At 39.4% G+C, this 21,998-nt stretch overlaps 2 protein-coding genes across 4 annotated transcripts in view; both read left to right on the forward strand.

Moving 5' to 3' along the window:
* LOC113439601 (pantetheinase-like) lies at nucleotides 1–13,504 on the forward strand. The gene is made up of 7 exons (XM_026705515.2): nucleotides 1–274; nucleotides 365–495; nucleotides 5,221–5,413; nucleotides 5,866–6,160; nucleotides 8,879–9,252; nucleotides 10,752–10,922; nucleotides 13,213–13,504. Exons 1-7 carry the CDS (start codon nucleotides 62–64, stop codon nucleotides 13,330–13,332), a joined length of 1,497 nt encoding a protein of 498 aa, XP_026561300.2. The 5' UTR covers nucleotides 1–61; the 3' UTR covers nucleotides 13,333–13,504.
* Nucleotides 13,505–20,742: 7,238 nt separating this feature from the next.
* Nucleotides 20,743–21,998, forward strand: part of VNN1 (vanin 1) — a 48,016-nt gene continuing 46,760 nt past the window's right edge. For 2 of the 3 annotated variants that reach the window (XM_087940826.1, XM_026705508.2), the window contains exons 1-3: nucleotides 20,743–20,787; nucleotides 21,460–21,689; nucleotides 21,777–21,907. In XM_087940826.1, the coding sequence (XP_087796952.1) occupies nucleotides 21,471–21,689; nucleotides 21,777–21,907 (350 nt within the window). In that variant the 5' untranslated portion in view covers nucleotides 20,743–20,787; nucleotides 21,460–21,470. Of the gene's footprint in view, nucleotides 20,788–21,250; nucleotides 21,377–21,459; nucleotides 21,690–21,776; nucleotides 21,908–21,998 lie in introns of all 3 variants that reach the window. The other variant, XM_087940822.1, reaches the window with a different exon arrangement.

The raw sequence follows: 21,998 nt of genomic DNA on the forward strand, positions 1-21,998 counted from the left end.
TTATTAAGCTAAACAGACCTCCCATTTGGTTTCAGTCTGAGCCAGAATTAGGCTCTGTAAGATGGTTTCCTTCCAGCCTCACCTTTGGATTGTGTTCCTGACTGGGGTTATTCTTGGGGCCTCTGCTGTGGAAACATTCCTTGCTGCCGTCTATGAGCATGCTGTTATACTTACAGGACCCACCCCAAAACTTGTCTCTCCAGAAGAAGCCCTGAATTTAATGAACAGAAATCTAGACATCTTAGAGGAAGCCATCAAAACAGCAGCTGAAAAGGTACAACAGATGCAGGGCTAGTAAGTTCCATCTTCTTTGTTCTTGGAAGCATGGCATCTCTTAACTGAACTGGCGTTCTTCTTTTTGTAGGGAGCTCGCATCATTGTGGTCTCTGAAGATGGCATTTATGGGTGGGTCTTTACTCGGAAAACACTTTATCCTTATCTTGAGGATATACCAGATCCTGAAGTAAACTGGATTCCGTGCAATGATCCAGAAAGGTAATCTCATCCCATCTAAGTAGAACCTTCTTGAAAGTGAAGAGTCACTTTGACTAGTGTGATAGGTAGCAATATAAATTTAATAAATAAACTCGGTACACAATGTACTATAATGAGTGCCAGTTACTTATAAGCACACTTCTCCATTCTTATAGTGAACTAACAGTGGGTTTTTCGGATGCTCTTGTACGTAGACAACAGTGATTCCAATTTGTATTTGTATTGTAGAGGCAGAATTATAGCTGGTTGGATAGTTAAGAATAGCCACACAACTTTATTTACCTCATATATAAAATGTTTTATTATGCTTTTCTTTAATTTTGTTTGAGTAAGATTGCATGTGCAATTAGGAAATGCTGTTAAAATGTGAGTTTTGCAAGTGATTCCCGGTGAAATTTCTCATTTAAAAAAAAACCATTTCTGTATTTAAATTTATTAAAGCTGGGTTCCTTGGGAAGCATATTGCCGTCATTAAACAAGTCTCAGAGAGAAAACTTTCATACAGATTTTACGGATTTCTTTTATTATTTTATGTTGAAAATTATGGAGTTCTAAAATATTGTTCCAGACTGAATTGATAAGCAGTTGTAAACTTGTTTGCCCAGATTTCAGTCACTAGATGGCAGTACGGCAATAGCTTTTCCCATGTATTATAGTCATATTTTAAATTCCTTAGTTTACTGCCCCTTTTGTATATCTGAGAGCATAATTCTCTGTAAAAATCAAGTTAATTTCCTTTGGGGAGAGCGCTTCCCTGTCTGAATATTATGGCCCAAGCAGATGCAGTGCTAAAAGGTTTTTCTGAACAAGCAGCATTCCTCTCTTTGTGGAATTCACCTTCAGCCTGTTTTATCCCGCCCAGACTGTAGACACCAGATCAAGAGTCCACTGAACTTCTAGACTGATTCTGGGTTGACATATGTGAATATTATCAGCAGAGATGTCAGTCCCACTAGGCAAATTGGACCATAAAATCAACTCCACAGGAAAGCTTAGGATACTTGAATTGAGACTGGCTATAACAATAGAATTTTGAAAATCTGGTCGATCTATACCACCTCTCTTGTTCTGACCAAAGCTTCCTGAGACTGTAATAAAGCACACACTTAGTTAAAACAATGCTTGTTTTATTTCAGCGCTGGGAATTATGTTCATTCCCAGCCTGTAATGAGTCCCAAACAGTCCCCCAAAATAAGCACCCACCTTTCTCTCCTTTGAATTGCTGCCAACAACTGAAGTGCCAAATGAATTATAAAAAAACCAACCGAAGTACGAAGTCCACACAGAGCTTCAAGGATTAATCTGAACAGCGCAAATGACTTTGCTTCCTGCAAAGGTTTCTCTACCTTTGCATGTCCTTTATACCTTATGGGAGGGGCAATCACCTCCATGCCTTACTCCCAAGTTGCCCCTTTTGTCTCAGCTACTCTTACCTTCTAGCAGCTCTGTGCACACGTGCACTGGGAACAGGCTCCCCTTGTTCCTCGGCCTCGCTGGTGCCAGACTCCGGAGGCTGCGGAGTCAGCACACCACTCCCAGATAGCCCTGGCCCGATCTCTGCATCGGACGCTCTCCAGACTCCCAGACTGGTCCCCATTCTTCCCTACTGTCCGATTCACTGCTGTCTGAACAGGCTGCTGGCGAATCACAGCATCCCTCTTCTTACACTCCAGTAAAATGGGGGTATCTGTACAATTTCCAAATATCACCTGGACCTTCTGATGAAAAAAAATTCATCCCCTTTTGCCTAAGCAGCAGCTTCTGTATGTATCTTAAATTCATCAAGGTTATCTTCATTATTTTCTATACCACTGATTCAATCCAAAGCACTGGGTAGCCTCTTCCAACAATTTTATGCAAAAGTTAAAAAGTACAGGTGATAGGGACCCTCCTTACAGTGCTGTGTTCACTGAGAGGACTTTTGTTCCCTGCCACCCACCACCTGATGTTAAATATTTAGAACAGAATTATTATAGAAAAATACTCTTTACTGCTAACTCTTGCAGACAGTTCAAAAGGATCCCATGTTCAATGGAATCAAACCAGGAGTTTGGTTTGGAAAGGGCAGATTTCCCCAGTCTAGGTCTTGAAAAATGTCATCCACCAGAGACGTCATCCACCAAAACAATTGAGTCCTTCTCCATCTGATGCCCTGGTCTGAATTGTGACATGGAGAGTGCAAAAGTTGGCTTGAAACTCAACATTAAGAAAACTAAGATCATGGCAACCAGCCCTCTCAATTCCTGGCAAATAGATGGGGAAGAAATGGAGGTAGTGACAGATTTTGTTTTCCTGGGCTTCAAGATCACCACAGATGGGGACTGCAGCCAAGAAATTAAAATACGCTTGTTCCTGGGGAGGAAAGCTATGGCAAATCTAGACATACTAAAAAGCAGAGACATCACCCTGCCAACAAAATTGTGTATAGTCACGGCTATGGTTTTCCCAGTTGCAAAGTATGGCTGTGAAAGTTGGACCATAAGAAAGGCTGAGAGCCAAAGAATTGAGGCCTTTGAACTGTAGTGCTGGAGAAGACTCCTGCGAGTCCCTTGGACTGCAAAGCAATTAAACTGGTCAGTCCTAGAGGAGATCAACCCTGACTGCTCTTTAGAAGGCCAGATCTTGAAGTTGAATCTCAAATACTTTGGCCACCTAATGAGAAGGTAGGACTCACTGGAGGAGAGCCTAATGCTGGGAATGATTGAGAGCAATAGAAGAAAGGGACGACAGAGAATGAGGTGGCTGGATGGAGTCGTTGAAGCAGTAGGCGTGAGCTTAAATGGACTCCAGAAGATATCAGAGGACAGGAAGGCCTGGAGGAACATTGTCCATGGGATCGCGATGGGTCAGACACGACTTTGCAACTAACAACAACAAAGGAATCCAGACAATTTATTCCCTTTAGTGAACCCTGTAATTCAAGTTCTACCACCTTCCCAGCAGCCTTTCCTAGAAAAAAGTAGGGTGGAGGTAGGATTTTAATTGTCCAGTATAGCTGAATCCAGGGACGTTCGCTTCACCAGGGGCCAATCCACTGCCAACTTCAAGGTGATGAACAATATGACCCCCACTCCAGGTGTGGGATTCAATTTTTTTACCAACCGGTTCTGTGGGCATGGTTCAGTTGGTGGACGTGGTTTGGTGCTCATGTTATTGGCTGGGCGTGGCCAACTCAATATCATTCACATCGAGGCACGCATCTCCTCGCTTGGCCTCTCGTGACTGTGGGGATGCTGCAACAGTCGTAAGTGTGAAAAAGGGTCATAAGTCACTTTTTTCAGTGCCATTGTAACTTTGAATGGTCACTCGACACAAGCAAAGTACCAGCAAAGGAGGAAAAAAAACCTCCAGAGACGTTCCAGAGACAGAAAGTCCAGTCCTGCCAAGAATGTAATAAGGGTAAAGGGAGAGGCAGTTTCTGTAAGCAATACCAGAATGTTTCCTTCCTACCTTCCTTACAGGATTAGACCAGTAATTTCTTCTAACAACCGGTTCTCCGAAATGCTTAGAATGTTAACAACCGGTTCTAGCGGACAGGTGCAAACCTGTAGAATCCCACCCCTGCCCCTCTCCTAATGAAGTAACAATACCTCCTAGATCTAGCTACTTCCCCCTCCCCACTCCTGAAGAAGCTAAAGGAGTGTGTATGCAATCCAGAGTTCATATCAGAGAACACCCTACCTGCCTCATCAGAGTTCACAGGGCAAAACAAGTCCCTACCCAGGCACAGTCAAGAATTCAGTGAATTTGAGTCACTTTATTAATAAAAGGTCACAGTGATACAACAGCAGACACTCCCTGTTTTACATGGTCAGTCACTTACAGGCAATGATGTGTGCTGAATGCTTAAGAACCAGTTCTTCATTACCGCTGCCAAACCCCTAACTCTGGAACAACCAATTGGCACACTAGGCGTGGTGGCTATGTTATCAATAGGCTCAAAAGAAAACTTCCAGATACAAATAAGCTTCAGCGCACCACTGTTACAATCCAAGCTATATGGCATCAGTGCAACTAAACCTTCAAAACAAAAAACCTGCTTGTCCCCATTTTATCATTTTCAGGAAAATATTTTATAGATAATATTAAGTAAAATGTTGCCCTCAGTTGAGATGAGTAACTAAAGCTCAACAGTGTGGATGAATATCAAGGTCATAGCCAGTTCTGTCTTAGGGCTGTCAGGGATGTTATAATATTAGTTTACTCTATAATTCTGGTCAACGGTGACCTGGCCAGAGGCCAAGGGTCACCCAGAAGTATGGGTCTTGTAACTCTCAGAATTCCTCCATCAGGACAGCCTGACTAGAAATTCTAAGAATTGCCAATCTAGAACTATTAGCAGACTAATGTAATGTTTTACCTAGTTAAAGAGGATGATGAGAGTTTTAGTAGTATGCAGAATATGTATACAATGCAAAAGAATAAAACAAGGCCCCAATCTTGATATATATTATGAAGACATAAACGGTTATACAAATTATGTATCAGCTACAGATAGTAAATTTGCCTCTTTCTTTGGGGTCACTTTTCTAGCTACCATTGATATATTGATAGTAAGACATCCATATATTATTTTGCTTAGGATTTCCTTGAAAATATGTTCTTTGTTTGTTCTTACTCAAAATGCATTTTACCAAGCTAGTATCTATGCACTGTGGATTGATCTACCAGATTGCTAGTTCCTAGATACTGCCTTTCTCATTTGATTCTTCCTTTCCATTTTAGGTTTGGATTTAACCCAGTGCAGAAAAGGCTTAGTTGCATGGCAAAGAATTATGGCATCTATGTGGTTGCCAACATGGGCGACAAGAAACCGTGCAACTCCAGTGATCCTAAGTGTCCCAGTGATGGTCGCTATCAGTACAATACCAATGTTGTTTATGATTCAGAAGGAAAGTTTCTGGCCCGTTATCACAAGGTAACTATTATTAAAGTCACTAATATAGGCTTCAAATGTTGTAATGTCCATTAGTTGCTGTCTAAACATGATAGCAGAGAGTGTTCTGTGTAAACATGGTACAAAATATAAAGTAATGCTGCTGTATTTGGATTAAAACAAACAAATAATCTCACCAGACTTTTCCATAAGAGCTTCCAGGAGCAAGGATTGCTCCAGGTGCTGCTTGAAGCATGAAACAATCAGTGGCTAACCTCTTCATTTTAAGAATATAAAATCCAGTTATTGTTAAGACCTTAGTTTTCACTTGTTGTTGTTTTTTTAATTGTAAAGGAAAGCAATAAAATACAAACATCTACTAGAAAAATATCAGCATCACACGTGTTTGTCCTTGATTTTATTGGAATAATTTTCTTCTAATGATATAAATTGTCGTTCTCTTTCTCTCCTCACCCTCCCCTTTTTATAATTAGTACAACCTTTTTGCCTCAGAAATCTATTTCAATTTTGCGAATGAGCCACAGTTTGTCAACTTCAACACCTCCTTTGGGAAGTTTGGCGTTTTCACTTGCGCTGATATGCTTAACTTTCGTGAACCTGCCGTATCATTGGTGGAAAAATTCAAGGTGGACACCATCCTTTTTCCAACTGCTTGGTTAAATACTCTACCCCTTTTGTCTGCTGTTCAATATTACGCAGCCTGGGCAATGGGAATGCGTGTGAATATCCTTGCAGCTAATATACACAAACCCAGGTTGGACATTACTGGTAATTACAATCTTTGTATACTTGGTTTAAAATTAGATCTTAATAGGCATAATGCATATAAATGTATATATACTAACGACTGGCTTCTCACCTCACAGAAAATCATAAAGTAGTTTGTTTGCCTTACTTTGCAGCTTTAATGCTTTAGAACCATAGTTCATGGCTTAGCATGTAATGGGAATCTATCCAACCGTTGTGATTTACTGAGGCTTATCAACATGTATAAAATAAGCATATAATGTATAGGCAAACACAGTGGAAAACAAAATTTATTTTTGCTGCTGAATATTCCAAGGTTAGTAAAATGAGGGCTCAGATTGTTGGGGGCAATAGGCTGGCTCTGTAAAACCATTTAGAGAGAGCTATAAAGCACTATGAAGTGGTATATAAGTCTAAGTGCTATTGCTATTACTAGTTTAATGATGAGAGATGGTGTGATACATTTGATTTGATGCCAGATTTTTGTTGCTTTCAATGTTTTTAATGTGCTTAATTTTATAGTTTTAATAGGGCTATTATTCTGTTTTAACTTTTGATTGGGAGCTGCCTAGAGTTGGTTATTAGATGGGTGGCTGTATAACTGTTTTAAATGAATACAATATAGCAAAACATTGAAATGGGGAAATAGCAACTTGGAAGTGACTCAGCATAATACGATAGAGACTATGTTGATAGAATGAAAAGAAAAAAAGGGGAAGTGAGTCAGCACAATGGGGACAAAGTCTGAAGAACACAGAGAGGGAAAAATTGGAAGAAAATAGCTTCAATTCACTCCCATTTTATAAAACCCTGCCTGACTGTTAAATAATGGCATTTGAAAATTGCTCTAGCCAAATATAAATTATGAACATGCCAAGATGGTTTCAATGTCAAAATTTAAACTAATTCAGGCCTCCAGGGAGAAACAATCTCCTGTTGGCTCCAACTCTTAATTCATTATTGGTCTTAGATAGTGCAGTTGCATAAACATATAAAGAGGCATCACAGAAACATAGACAAGTCTAGGAGTTTTTTTTTTGAAGGGTGTTATTTATTATTAAGGTTCATTATGTATCATATATACTAAAATATTGAATCACTAGAAAAACTGTTTCTGATTTTTATCAGCCATAGTGATAAAATTCAATGGTTCAATTAGAGGAAGCTATAAAGGGCTATACAAAATGAATTCAGGCACTGGCTAGAGCTGTGGAACAAAACATTAGATCGACAAAAAAAAATAACCTTTTAAAAACTTTAAAAACTCCATTTTTTATTATTCCAGGAGAATGATAAAGTTGACAAAAATGAATGCCATACCAGACCACATCACTTTTGAAGTTAGTGTTCTGACCCAACCGGGTTCCCAAAGAGCAAACACAGACAAATGCAGCAGCCCTCACCTTTTAAGATTTAATAACAAATTCTGTTCTGAAGGCTGCTTTCAACTAATTATCTCCAATAAGAAAGAGCCTTGCCAAGTTGTTTATCAAGGCTGCCAAAAACCCAGCGATAAGAACTAATTTACAAAATTCTCCAAACACGAACTAAGATATCCACCAGTTGAGTTTAAGAGCTTCTTTGCTTTTTTGCAAAGAACACTTTTCCAAACCTGGCTTTTATCTCTTGAGGGAGGGACCATTACCTTGCAGCCTTACTCCTGAGTCGCCTGTGCTGCTGTAATTGTTCTTTCCTCCGAGCAATCCTTCGTGCACACGCACTTGGCACAGGCTCCTCGGGAACTTCCTCGTCACTGCTGCCAGCCCCCACAATCTCTAAAGGCAGCAGTCCACTCCCTGATAGTCCTGGCCCCTCATCAGAGTCCTCGCTCTCCTCAGCCATCTGCACCTGCTGCCAGCTAACCACAACAGTTAGCTTAAAAATACTACTTCCTGAAATCTGTGGCTACCCGAATTTCTAGGTATCTGGAATTATTGCTCCACAGATCGTTCTTGTGACTTTTCTGTATTGATTTGGATACATGGGAGAGATTGGGCTTTCTTCAAAGGCAGGACTGGATGCATTTCATTAGTCCTCACTTACCAGCCACTCATTCAGCAACTGTTTGAAGTTGATGCTTGAATGGTACTGAAAAAAAAACAACCTATCTTTGAATTTGTGGCCTTTGCAGCATCCCCACAATTTCATGATCATAATTTGGATATTTGATAACTGGCTAACAATTACCATGTTGAAGGGAACTGTGGTTATGTGATCACCATTTACAACTTTCCCTTCTGGCTTCCTGAAAGCAAAGTCAGTGGGGAAGCCAGAAGGAGATCACATAGTGATCACATGAAGTCACGCCTAACAACCACATAGCATTTGCGTAATGGTCACAGCTGGAACTGATGAACCGATGTAGATTGGCACAGTCATTTCACTTTATGACTGCATCACCTTAGCAACAGACTTTCTGCCCCCATCTTCTATCAGTAAGTGAGGACTACTTGTATTCCTTTTGCTATTCCTTCTCTGAGGGACACCCTTCAAGTACAGGATCATGAAGCTGAACAGTTGTTTAACAAACAGATTTCTGAACTGATCAGGATTCAAATTTTGAATCATCCATGTTTGAAATTAATGCCTCTTGTATTTACTCACCAGGGATGAATCTGGCTTTGTTTCAGGTTTTGCAAAATTTTCATAGGCCAGTTTCTACCAAGAACTTGACAAGTTGCATTCCAGTTGTGATCTACCAGTAGGATAATTAACAGTTCATCTCTTTTGTTTTCACAGGGAGTGGTATTTTTACACCCAATGGCCCAAAGGCATATCTCTTTGATATGGAAAGTCAGAATGGCAAACTCTTGGTTGCAGAAATTGAAGCACATCCCCGTCTTTCTCCCACCTACCCTCCACCTTTCAACTGGAGCTTGCATGCATCAAGGCTTCAACATTTGTCACCACAGAGCCCAGTCTTTCACAACAGTATCTATTTTGATAATTTCACCTTCACCGAACTATCGCAAGAGACAGGAAACTATACCGTCTGCCAGAAAAACCTCTGCTGTTATTTGAATTATAGTATGGCAGAGAAGCAACAGGATGAAGTTTATGCCTTGGGTGTTTTTGATGGGCTTCATGTGATTGAAGGAGAATATTATTTGCAGGTAAATGACTTGGTGAAGCATGATGGGTTGTGGGACCTTTGTGTATGGAAGGGAGAAGAGCAGGGATCCATATCTGAACTGGACCAGGGTATTGTTCTGACTAAGGCATGTTGTCAACAGTTAGATTTCCAATTAAACTGTCTTTTTTACCAGCATCTTTTACCACAATGAAAGGCAGCAGGCTATTTAGAAAGTCAGCAAAAGCCAAATGGCATATAAATAGCTTTGACGTTCAGTGTTAATATCAGATGCCTGAAACATCTGCTTCACTGCCTCGGGGTAGGGCTGACCTCAATAAAATACTTACTACTACTGAATGAAAGGGGAGAAACTTTCTATGATAAAGTACTTTCTATGAATTGAAGGGGGGAAAAAACTTTCAGTGCGACAAAGGCTACATGCACATGAACAACACTCACAAAAAAGGAACATTCTTCCATCCGTTCTCCATGTTTATTTATTTATTTATCAGATTTGTACAGCTGACAGAAGTGACTCTGGATTAGTGCATAACAATCAGATGAAAACCACACATATAAAAATATATAGAAATCTACATTAATAAATAAATAGTATAAAAAACGAATATAGAAAACCTCTAGGCAAAGAGAAGATACAAATGGCCATCTCAACAATGGAGCCATTTAAGCAAATCTCTGGTTCCCAGAGAGCCTCGGGCCTGTTGAGATAATTAGGTGTTGAGGGCCTTCCAAAATGATGAGTTGGGCAATACAGGTCATACAGTAATTGGGAATAGGTCGTCCCTCAGATAACCAGATCCCATGCCAGGGTGGTCTTTAAAGCTGAAAGACCAACACCTTGAATTGGGCCTGGAAGCAAACTGGCAACCAATACAGCTCACAGAGCTGGGTTATAACATGCACTGTTCTAGAAACAGACATATTTTAATCATAACCATTCTATGAGATGATTATAAAAGAGTGTGAGGTATGACAGTTCTCAAAGAACAATCCTTTTCTAGGTAAAAGGCTGAAATAAAAAATGAACTATTCCTAATAGCTTCATTATATCTGAAAGAGTCAGGGGATCCTGAGGAGAGGAATATGCCATACGATTTGTAAAGGATGGCTTACAAAATAATATTGAAGGGCTTGTGTCAAACGGTCTCTTTTCCTCTTTGCTCTTTTGCTCTTTTCCTTTTAGTTTTTGCAGTCTCCTGAACATAGACTGTCCTATATTGCGTGAGGTTGTATGAATCCCTCTGGGAATCTTCTCAATCGAAGAAATGGAAGTAAAAACAATTTTAATGTATTTGACTCTTGACGAATGTATCTTTTTTTAATATATACTGAGAGCATTTGCACCAAGAGAAATTCCATGTGTGTCCAATCACACTTGGCCAATAAAGAATTCTATTCTATTCTATTCTATTTAGTGATAGTAGGCTGTTCCAACTGCTGGGGAAAACATAGGCTGTTTCTCCTATAATTCTGGAGGACCTAATTCCACATAAGTCTTTTTCCACTCTCTGACTGTAGATCTGCACACTCCTGAAGTGTAAGAGCACAGATCTGAAATCGTGTGGCCAGCGAGTTGATACTGCTGCTACCAAGTTCAATTTCTTTTCCCTCAGTGGCTCATTTAACACTAATTATGTGTTTCCTGAAGTGCTGCTCAGTGGGACCCAGCTGGCTCCTGGAGAATTTAAGGTAAGTTTCAAACTTCAGCAAGCATATATTGGCTTCTTGAGATGCATTTAGGTTAAAAAATAAGCCACTTGTAAAATACATAAGCTGTTACATTAATGGTGTTGTGATTATGTTAAAAACATATCTGCAATTTCACCAGTCTCTATGGAGGACAACCGTTTTTTTCTAATATCACTAGTTGACCACTCTGCCATGTGATTCATCCAATATACTATTTTTCCTCAGTGAAGAAGGCTAGCGCCCATTATATCCAGCAAGCAACTCCTGGAAGACCAATAGTGTGTCATGACCCAGACTGCCTAAGCAGAGACAGACTTTGATAGAGTCCTTTATTGCTCTCTTAAATTCCACAACAAAAGGCCCTACAAAAGCCAGTAAGGCTCCACCCCAAACTTCCCTGAAGGCAGCCACCCACAGTCCCACAAACAAAAGCCGAAAAGCAACAAAACCAATTCATAAAGGCAGAGAGAAGTCCAAAGACAAGGTGCAAGTTCAAAGGACATGGTTCAGAGTCAAGGTAAGTCCATGAGACACAGGCAAGTGCACAGGGCAAGGCAAGTCCACAAGGCAAAGCACCGACAGAAACATGAGTCGAGGTTGAGTTTTTCCAAGACTGGGGCAGTGCATGCCATGGCAAACAACTGTTCCTGACAAAGACAATATCCCCCTCCCCAAAGCCTCTGCTGAAGTCAATCCAAGTCAGGGATATTCCATGTGAAGAGAGGCAGGGTGACTTTCTCCTGAGCAGCTTACAGACTTCCTTTGAGTTTGCCTCTGCTCTAATCTCTTTGTCCTTGGATCAAGTAGGGGAGGTAGCTGTTCCACATCAGAGGGATCTGCTGCTTCCCATAATCATGGCCTGTCTGCAGCTGATCCTCCCCCATGTCTGTGAGGGCAGGCACTCCTGTCTGGTCTACTCACCTCTCCTAATGCCTGAGGAGCCTGGGACGGCATTGTTCTTAGCCCCTGGCCTCTCCAAACATTCCACAAGAGATGTGCCATCCCGATCGGATGGTCCTGGTTCCCCTGGTTCCAACTCCTTCTTTTCCTCTGAACTGGGATCCAATGGGGACATGACAGTGGTGGGTGAGGAACAGCTTTTGGTGGAAGGAGTAAGGGTTTCATCTTAAAGCAGGCTACATTGGAGTGGACTAGCCCATGGACCTCCTGTGCTTGTTCTCTATGATTGTATACTAAATTATTCAGCCACAAAAGACAAACTGAGTCCCTGTGTTCTTAATTCCTAAGCTTATAATAAAGAGTGTTTGACCGTGTACTGCTAAAGGACGCTTCTGTTTCTATCTATCTATCTATCTATCTATCTATCTATCTATCTATCTATCTATCTATCTATCTATCTATCTATCTAAAGATGTGTCGATTAAGTACATATTTCATGTGCTTAACAATTACTAATAATATTCTTCTTATCAATATAACAATATAACAATAATCACATTCCCATATATATAAGTAATATCCAGTATATCTATTACACTAGTTTGTCTTATTGCTTTATAAATACATCTAATCCCTTCTAATTTATTTTATTTTCTAACCATTGATAAAACAAATCTCATACCATGTAATATTCAGGTTCTTCTTTTTCTTTGATTGCTAGTATTAATCTATTCATTTCTGCACATTCAAATATTTTTTTCAATTACTTTTTCCTCTATCAGTATTATCACTTTTAGAATTTTGAGCAAATACAATTCTAGCTGCTGTTAATACATGTATAATTAAGTATGTTTTTTCTTTACTATAACCTTCAGGTACTTCTGCTGCCATCTAGGGTCCATGCTATAGTTTAGGCCTAGATTGAGAAGCAAAGAGTAACCCTATCCTCAAGTCTGGCTTCATATTTGAACTGAGTTCTAACCCTTGTCCACTATGTGCTTATGCTGTAATTTGTGACAAAACATCTCTGCCAAATATCACCTGTAATTCTGGCCCCCAAAATACCAGGATTATAAATCATAGAGGCCTCAAACAAACCAGGCCATTTTCCCTCCAAGATCCAAGTGCACAGCAGCTTCCAATGCTATCTTTATACCAATGCTATCTTTATTTGGAACAGGCAACAGTAGAGGTTGATGAAACTGGATTGTTTTGAAATTCAGATGGCAAACTACATAAGGCAAAAAAATAAATTTAAAAAATCCTGATTGGAAGCTGCTGTGCTTAATTTTCAGTGATTAAGCTGTCTGTATTCTCAAGCACATTCCTTCTCCAATAAAAGTTTTTGCACATGTGATTTTTAAATGTATACTTTTTTTTTAACCTCCAGGTTTTGCCTGATGGACAGATGATAAGTGAGACAGGCCTGTCAAAACCACTTTTAGTGGCAGCTCTTTTTGGAAGATGGTATGAAAAAGACTCTCCACATCCTACCTCCACCACACCATGAGCCAGGCCTTCATGATTTGATTTCCTTTCATGTGGTCAATATTCTGTGGTTGGAAAATATTAGCCCTGGCATAGAAATTATATCTATTTTCTAACGTTTCTGGTAGCTAAAGAGAAAAGCCAAAGTGAAAGATTATCAATATTCCAACATGCACAGGATCCAAATGAATACTTCAAATGATGCAATGAACTTTCTTCACCCTTGAAAATTCTGGGAATCCAGATGTTATTCCCTTGTCTATATGAGTCATGGTACTTTTCAAAGCAATGTCCATTTTTTTTCATTCATTTCATCCACCACAAAGCTGTGGAGCAGCAAAAGAAACAATAGTGTTACTTGGAATTTTAGGCCTCAGTATTAGCATTTTAATAAAGGTGATATTCAGATTTTAGTATAGCATCCATGCCCCATGTAAGAAACTGATGGAGATGGTGCTGTTTTTGCAGAGAAAACTACTTTATTGGTACTATATTGGTACTATATGTACCAACAACAACTTCCAAAACAAAACAAAAAAACAGATTGCCCATAACAATAAGGAAACTTCAATCCAAAAAGAGATCACTCTGGCGGAAAAACAAATCTGGTCACGTTGCCAATTTCAAAAGCCAATACAAAAATTTATGCCACCAAATAAAGACCGAATGCACCAATTATCACATTAAACAAGAGGAAAACCTTCTAAGCACCAATTCCACCAGTGCTTTTTACAATTTTGTAAACAACAAACTAAAAGATTCAAGGTCCATCCCACCCCTGATAGGACCTAATGGTAAAGACTGCAATGACGACACCATTAAAGCCAACATCTTTAACACATTTTTTGGCTCAGTATTTGTAAACAGCAATGGATCATGCCCAGTATTTCCTAGCCGAACCACAGATAACTACAATGATCTAATACATATCGATTTTACAGAAGACAATGTTGAAAAAGCACTATGCAATCTAAAACCATCTCTATCTATTGGACCAGAGGGAATATGTGCCTATTTTTTAAAAAAGCTATCCACTGCCATAGCAGAACCTCTAAGCATAATCTTTGAAAAATCTTTCAGGACCAGTTCCTTGCCTAACCTATGGTCACAAGCCACAGTCATCACCATCTTCAAAAAGGGAGACCCTTGCCTAGTTGAAAATTACAGACCAATCTCCTTATGCTGCGTCACCTGTAAAGTCATGGAATCAATTATTAACCAATCCATCATCCTCCACTTAGAGACAAACAACATACTCTCCAATAAACAATTTGGTTTCAGAAAAAAACTATCCTGTAATCTGCAACTCTTATACTGCAAAAACATATGGACTACACAACTTGATCAGGGCAAAACAATAGATGCAATCTACATAGACTTCTGTAAAGCCTTTGATTCAGTGGTACATGACAAACTACTCCTAAAAATAAAATCCTATGGTATCTCTGGACAACTGCATAACTGGATAGAAGCATTCCTGTCAAACAGACAACAAATGGTCAAAATTGGGAGCATCCTATCAAATTCTGTACCTGTCAATAGTGGTATCCCCAAGGCAGTGTTCTAGGACCAACTCTCTTCATACTCTACATAAATGACCTCTGTGATCATATTAAGAGCAACTGCGTTCTTTTCGCTGATGATGTAAAGCTGTTCAATACCACAGACAATACTGCTACCCTTCAAAAAGATCTTGACTGTGTATCAGAATGGTCAAACAAATGGCAACTTCAAATCTCAACAAATAAATGCTCTGTCTTACATATTGGCAAAAAAATCCGAAAATAAAATACAAGCTGAATAGTCAAGATCTTGTTGATGATCCAAGCTCTGTAAAGGACCTTGGAATACTCACCTCTAATGATCTAAGTGCTAGAGCCCACTGCAACTACATAGCCAAAAAGGCATTAAGAGTTGTTAACCTAATCTTACGTAGCTTTTTCTCTGGTAATATCACACTACTAACTAGAGCATACAAAACATTTGCTAGACCAATATTCGAATACAGCTCATCAGTCTGGAACCCACATTACGTATCTGATATTAGCACAATTGAGAAAGTCCAGAAATATTTCACAAGAAGAGTTCTCCACTCCTCTACTCGTTGTAGAATACCTTATGCCACCAGACTTGAAATTCTAGAACTAGAAAACCTTGAATTACGCCGTCTTCGGTCTGATTTAAGCATGGTATATAAAATCACACATTGCAATGTCCTACCTGTCAATGAATACTTCAGCTTCAACCATAACAACACAAGAGCACACAACAGATACAAACTCAAGGTTAACCGCACCAAGCTTGATTGCAGGAAATACGACTTCAGCAACAGAGTGGTCAATGTCTGGAATACTCTACCCGACTCTATAGTTTCTTCGCCAAACCCCAAAAACTTTAACCTTAGACTGTCTACTATTGACCTCACCCCTTTCCTAAGAGGTCTGTAGGGGGCGTGCATAAGCGCACCAACGTGCCTACCGTCCCTGTCCTATTGTTTCTTTTATTTTTCTTATATGTACCCATTTCATGTATTCATAACTATGTATACACTTATACTTATTATCTTGTAAACAATTGACAAATAAATAAAATAAATAAAAATAAAATAAATAACAGATGTGTGTTTAAAAGTTCAAAAGGACATTGGGACGTCAAAGGCAAAAAGGTCATGACTGGAAAACAGGAAGAGTCAGCTATTCCGATAAGCAAGTCAGCTTGTGCAAGCAGACTAGCCAACAGTTTTAACCATACAGCCTGGCACATTTGGTAGTAGAGAAATTACTTGCTTGCTTCAATTTATCAATTTAAAAAGGGGAAAGGTAGTCTAGGAAAAAAAGGAAACTGGGCAAAAGGCGAGGAGACAGGTAAAACATGGAGATGTTCATGAAGAGGGGAAGAGGAATTCTGAGAAGACTGTGACTCAGTAGTCTTTGTCAAAGGGGGCTTCAGGGGAGGGATTTGTGCTTTGGGTTGAGGGAATAAAAATTTGATGAAATCTATTCCTGCATGTAACCCACATAGCTGGCCACCCGTTCTTGCAAGAACATCTTTTATAATAAACTGTTTGCTGCTTCACTTCATGACTCTGTCAAATTTCTGACTGGTGAGTCTGTTTCTCGCCCTCCTTTTTAAGTTTAGGAAATCATGTTTTCCCTTTAAACCAAAACCATTTATTTTAATGTGCAAAATTTAGCCCTTTCGAGGATCATTAATCAAACAATAAGGCTGTATTCTGAAATCCTTGAGTGTTGCAAATGTTAAAGAAACAGGCTGTCAAGCCCGAAATTGACATAAGAGTTTTCCCTGAGTGGAAAAGGAGAAGATACAACATATTTTAGGATATGGGGTCCCCAATTCCCAGTCTGCGGCTCACTCCCAGGCCACGGCTCATTCAGAACTGGACCGAGCAAGTGGCAGGTGAGCAGGTGTGCTTTTGCAGGTCCATTTGTGCAAATGGTGGGTGCACATGACCCATACTTGCACAAATTAAGTTGAGCATGTTCACATGCATGCTTGCGGCTCGCACAGAACCATTCCTTCACCCTCGCTGGTCCACCAAGCCACTGTTTAGGGCAGGGGTCTTCAAATTTGACAGCTTTAAGACTTGTGGACTTAAATTCCCAGAATTCTTTCTCCAGTCATGTTAGCTCAGGAATTCTGGGAGTTGAAGTCCACAAATCTTAAAGCTGTCAAGTTTGAAGACCCTTGGTTTAGGGATCTGTTTCTTCTCATATCTAATCAATGTCTTATTTGTCTTTCTCTGCCCTATATAAAGTCTTGAACCCCTTTAATAAAATGCTTTTTGTTTGCCCCAAAGTATTTGTGATTCTTATTGTCAGTGGTGAGGTGAGCAAAAAGTCACTTTGCAAAAGTGTTGAGTGTTTCTGCCTCAAATTCAGGAGCTAAGTTCTTTTCAACTCCACACCAACTCAGGTGTCTGATTTTCAAAAAATTAATATGGTATCCATGTTGATTGGTAGTTTTCTGCATTTGAGCATGATAACTCTGGAAGGCATCTGGTTATATTTTATAACCAGGAACAATTGTGCTCATATATAATGTTTAAAAACTTAAATAACAGTTCTATTTTTCAATACAATTAGTCCTCAACTTATGACCAATTGTTTAACAACTGTGAAAGCATTTATGCCACAGAATGATCACACCCCTGCCATCTCAGGTGGTCATACTGCTCCCCCCAATCATGTGATTGCAAATTGGGTGTTGGATACCAACCAACTTTATAACTGGTTGTGGCATTTTGTGGTCATTTGACTGATTTGTAATTCAAATCCATTTTAATGAATGGATTCATACTTAGGACAACAAATTTGCTTAATGACTGGTGCAAAAAATGTAAAATCACTTTGAGTCACATGGGTGCCTCGGCTTACAATCCTAATGACTTATGACCAGATTGCCAATCCCAATTCTGGCCATAAATTGAGAACTACCTATAGTCACAATATCATTTTCAGGTTGGTTGGGAGCTGATCCTATATGTTAATTACTATGCCAGTGGTGAATGCTTAGGCAACTAATCTGTTTTGCTTCCCTTTCTCTTTAAGGAGGAAAGAGTATCTTGCCAGGAAAAGTCAATCTTGTTGAATAAATTTCCCCTTTCCTTGTTTTCATTTTCGTATCTGGGACGAGGAAGGTATGGACAATCCAATCCTCGTTTCAGGCCATAAGCACTCTCTTTTCATCTGGAAACCAAATGAACAAGTTTGAATTCCTCATTTTCCACCAATGGAATGATTGCACCAATTGAATATTGAACAATGTTAGCTTATCTCAGAGGTGGTATTCAATAGGTTCTGACCAGTTCTGGAGAACCGGTAGTGGAAATTTTGAGTAGTTTGGAGAACCGGTAGCAGAAATTTTGAGTAGTTTGGAGAACCGGTAGCGGAAATTTTGAGTAGTTCGGAGAACCAGTAGCAGAAATTTTGAGTAGTTCGGAGAACCGGTAGTGGAAATTTTGAGTAGTTCGGAGAACCAGTAGCAGAAATTTTGAGTAGTTCGGAGAACCGGTAGTGGAAATTTTGAGTAGTTTGGAGAACCGGTAGTGGAAATTTTGAGTAGTTCGGAGAACCAGTAGCAGAAATTTTGAGTAGTTCGGAGAACCGGTAGTGGAAATTTTGAGTAGTTCGGAGAACCAGTAGCAGAAATTTTGAGTAGTTCGGAGAACCGGTAGTGGAAATTTTGAGTAGTTCGGAGAACCAGTAGCAGAAATTTTGAGTAGTTCGGAGAACCGGTAGCAGAAATTTTGAGTAGTTTGGAGAACCGGTAGCGGAAATTTTGAGTAGTTCGGAGAACCAGTAGCAGAAATTTTGAGTAGTTCGGAGAACCGGTAGTGGAAATTTTGAGTAGTTTGGAGAACCGGCAAATGCCACCTCCGACTGGCCCCGCCCCCATCTATTCTCTGCCTCCCGAGTCCCAGCTGATTGGCTGGGTCTTCTTTGGTTGCCCTGCACAAGAGAATGGAGCTGGAAAGCAGGTTAGTGGAGTGGGGAGGGAATGGGGATTTGCAGTAACATTCCCCCAGGAGTGGGGAGGGAATGGAGATTATACTGTATCCTTCCCCTGCCAAACCCACCAAGCCATACCCACCAAACCAGCCATACCCACCAAGCCACACCCACAGAACCGGTAGTAAAAAAATTTGAATCCCACCACTGGTTTATCTCTTAGCTCTTTTAAACAAGCATTGGTATTCCCTATATTCAAAGTCTTAAAAGTCCTGTCCCCACAGAAACAAGCAGTGAAGTTTCTGAACTCCATTTTTCTTTTAAGCTAATTGGCTTGATAGGCAACTTACTTCTATTTGTTGCAAGTCCTTCTATGAATACTTAGTTGGGGTGGAAAGACTACTGTGTAGTGAATAAAATGTTCTGAATTTTCTTTTTGCATTTACAAGACTTTTTTTTAGTCAAGCTTACTTGGACACACATATTGTGGCCTAAATGGTGAGTTTGTTATAAATTACTGGAATGTGATATATAAATCTTAAAAGAAGAATTATGGGCAAGGCAGTATCACTGTGCTATAAGCAAGAAAGTTGTCTGTGTGTGTGTGTGTGTGTGTGTGTGTACACATACACACACATATATATACACACACATACATATATACACATACATATATACACATACATATACATACATACATACACACACACACATATATACATATGTATATGTACACACACATGGGCTGAGGGAGAGTCACCTAGCTGGCTTTGTACCCAAGGTGGGACTAAAACTCATGATCTTCTGGTTTCTAGTCCAGGATCTTAACCATTACATCAAATTGTTTGCCACTGGATTTTGTGAGTTGAATTTACATTTAACACATTGTCTTCCTTAGGCATCTAGTACAAGTAGTTGAATGCTGATTAGATCTCTCATTGAAAGTGATTATATTTCATTTTTATGCTGCCTGGTAAAGTTGTATGTTGAGAAATCCTGTTTAGGAACTGAATGAACTGAAGTACCTATGAGCTTGGACTGTTAAGCTCAAGGATGCTTCAAAATATATGACACCTTATCACTGTATACATTCCACTGATCCTAAGATCGCTATTGTCAAAATCTGTTTTTCTGCTTTAAACAATTCAACATCCCAGATGTGGCTCCTCTGGTGTGACTCTCCTCCCTCACTCCATTCATAGCATCAACCATCATCACAGGAAGAGTCAATATTTTACTTGCTATACGGAAGTCATTATTGCATTATGTACCAATTCTCAAACCAACATCAATTCTTAAATAGCTTTCATAAAAGTTAATCACTTTTTCCCATAATGGCAATAGCAATAGCAGTTAGACTTATATACCGCTTTACAGTGCTTTACAGTCCTCTCTAAGCAGTTTACAGAGTCAGCATATTGCCCCCAACAATCTAGGTCCGCGTTTTACCCACCTTGGAAGTATGGAAGGCTGAGTCAACCTTGAGCCCGGTGAGATTTGAACTGCCAAATTGCAGGCAGACGGCAGTCAGTAGAAGTAGTCTGCAGTACTGCACTCTAACCACTGCACCACTGTGGCTCATGAATAGTTTAATAAATGAATTAAAACATCTCCCAATTTCAACTATTAAGAACTAAGATGGGTGATTTTAAAATACAATCTATCATTTGTTTTTCCTTTCTACATTAACAACTGGCACTTCCTTATATTCATCTACAATACATACTTATGTATATAATTGCCCAGTTTCTCTCTTTCTGTGCCAGATTGACATTATGGGCAACTTTCTTTGTCCCTGCAAAGAAACAGGCAAAAGTCTGAAAGGTCTAATCAGCATTCAAACTGCTTGTATTGGGTGCCTAATAGTATTAGGAAAGCAATGTGTTAACTGTTAGTTGCACTCAGGCAAAATCCAATAAAAATCAGTACAACCCATCCAGCCATTGTTTTGGACAGCCTCTAGTCTTTTGAAATGAGGAAGTAGAAGCAGAAATTGCAAAAGAAAGCTGGTGAGTGGAACAAAGTTTGAATATTATCGGCTTTTTATTTTGTTCTTTGTTTTATTTCTAATTGAGACAATTGCTTTAAAAAGTATTCCATTGTAAATGTTTCTTTAGAAGTGTTCCCAGATAAGAGAGAGGCAAACTAAGGCAGTAGAATTAATTTTGGGAGACTGTACTTGACTCTAACAATAGGTGTGGCTATCATAATTTCAACATTGGGCCATAAATAGCTTTTGAGAAGGCTCAATCGTAACTTTGGTCATTAAGCAACCATGTGTAAGTCGAGGACTGCATTTTAATCTAGAGCACCTAGATTTCAGTCTATATATTTAGTATTGGAATATTTATAGAAAAATAGTACAATATTCCTTTTCTTCTTAAAGAGGAAGAAGACTAAGCGCATACCAATATATCTGCTTGCTCAGATTGAATCCAAACATACAAATTCAAATGTTTGTTTCTACCTCAGGGTCACTTGAATTAGAGACAAAATATTGTTGGAAGAATAAAAAGTTCAAAGGGCATCAGACTGTTACTGATTAATTTCAAGAAACACTGTCAAAACTCAACAGCTGAAACAATCACACTATCAAAGGTCATCTGATCAAATATATGATCTTTCAGAATACTCTGTCTTCACTTGATCTGTCTTTTCAATCTTCTTTTCTCTCTCCCCAGTCTATAAGGACATGGCAATGGCCTCTTCATCTTTACAGCATGCTTTTATTTTTATACTCCTGGGGAGTATCAGGACTTTAGCCTTGGAGAAATATATTGCAGCAGTATTCGAACATGCAGTCATACTGCCAGAATCCACAGTGAACCCTGTTTCCCCTGAAGAGGCCTTAAAACTGATGAACCAAAACATAGACATCTTAGAAGATGCCATCCAAAAAGCAGCAAAGCAGGTACTGGGCACTACTTGTTAATATGCATTTGTTGGTAAAATGATTGTCCTGCAAGGGAAGGAGATTTACCTTCGCTTCTTTTGACAGGGAGCACATATCATTGTGACTCCAGAAGATGCCATATATGGATTTTTCTTCACCAGAGAGACCATTTATCCTTACCTTGAGGACATTCCAGACCCACAGGTCAACTGGATTCCATGTACTGATTCTGAAAGGTATCTTGTGCTTTGCTTTTGTGCAGTCTCAGTTGAAAGGCATTTGAACATGGTGGCCTACTCTTATGTTTGTGTTTTAGTACTCCAGTGT

This window comes from Pseudonaja textilis, chromosome 1 (assembly GCF_049901715.1).
Source record: "Pseudonaja textilis isolate UNSWEBS1 chromosome 1, rPseTex1.2, whole genome shotgun sequence".
NCBI lineage: Eukaryota > Metazoa > Chordata > Lepidosauria > Squamata > Elapidae > Pseudonaja > Pseudonaja textilis.

What these genes read in the sequence shown, in the direction of transcription:
- LOC113439601 (XM_026705515.2), top strand. Translation starts at nt 62, where the DNA reads ATGGTTTCCTTCCAGCCTCACCTTTGGATTGTGTTCCTGACTGGGGTT. An exon ending in TCAAAACAGCAGCTGAAAAG is followed by an intron (nt 275 to 364) that starts GTACAACAGATG and finishes TTCTTTTTGTAG; the next exon opens with GGAGCTCGCATCATTGTGGT. An exon ending in TTCTGGCCCGTTATCACAAG is followed by an intron (nt 5,414 to 5,865) that starts GTAACTATTATT and finishes TTTTATAATTAG; the next exon opens with TACAACCTTTTTGCCTCAGA.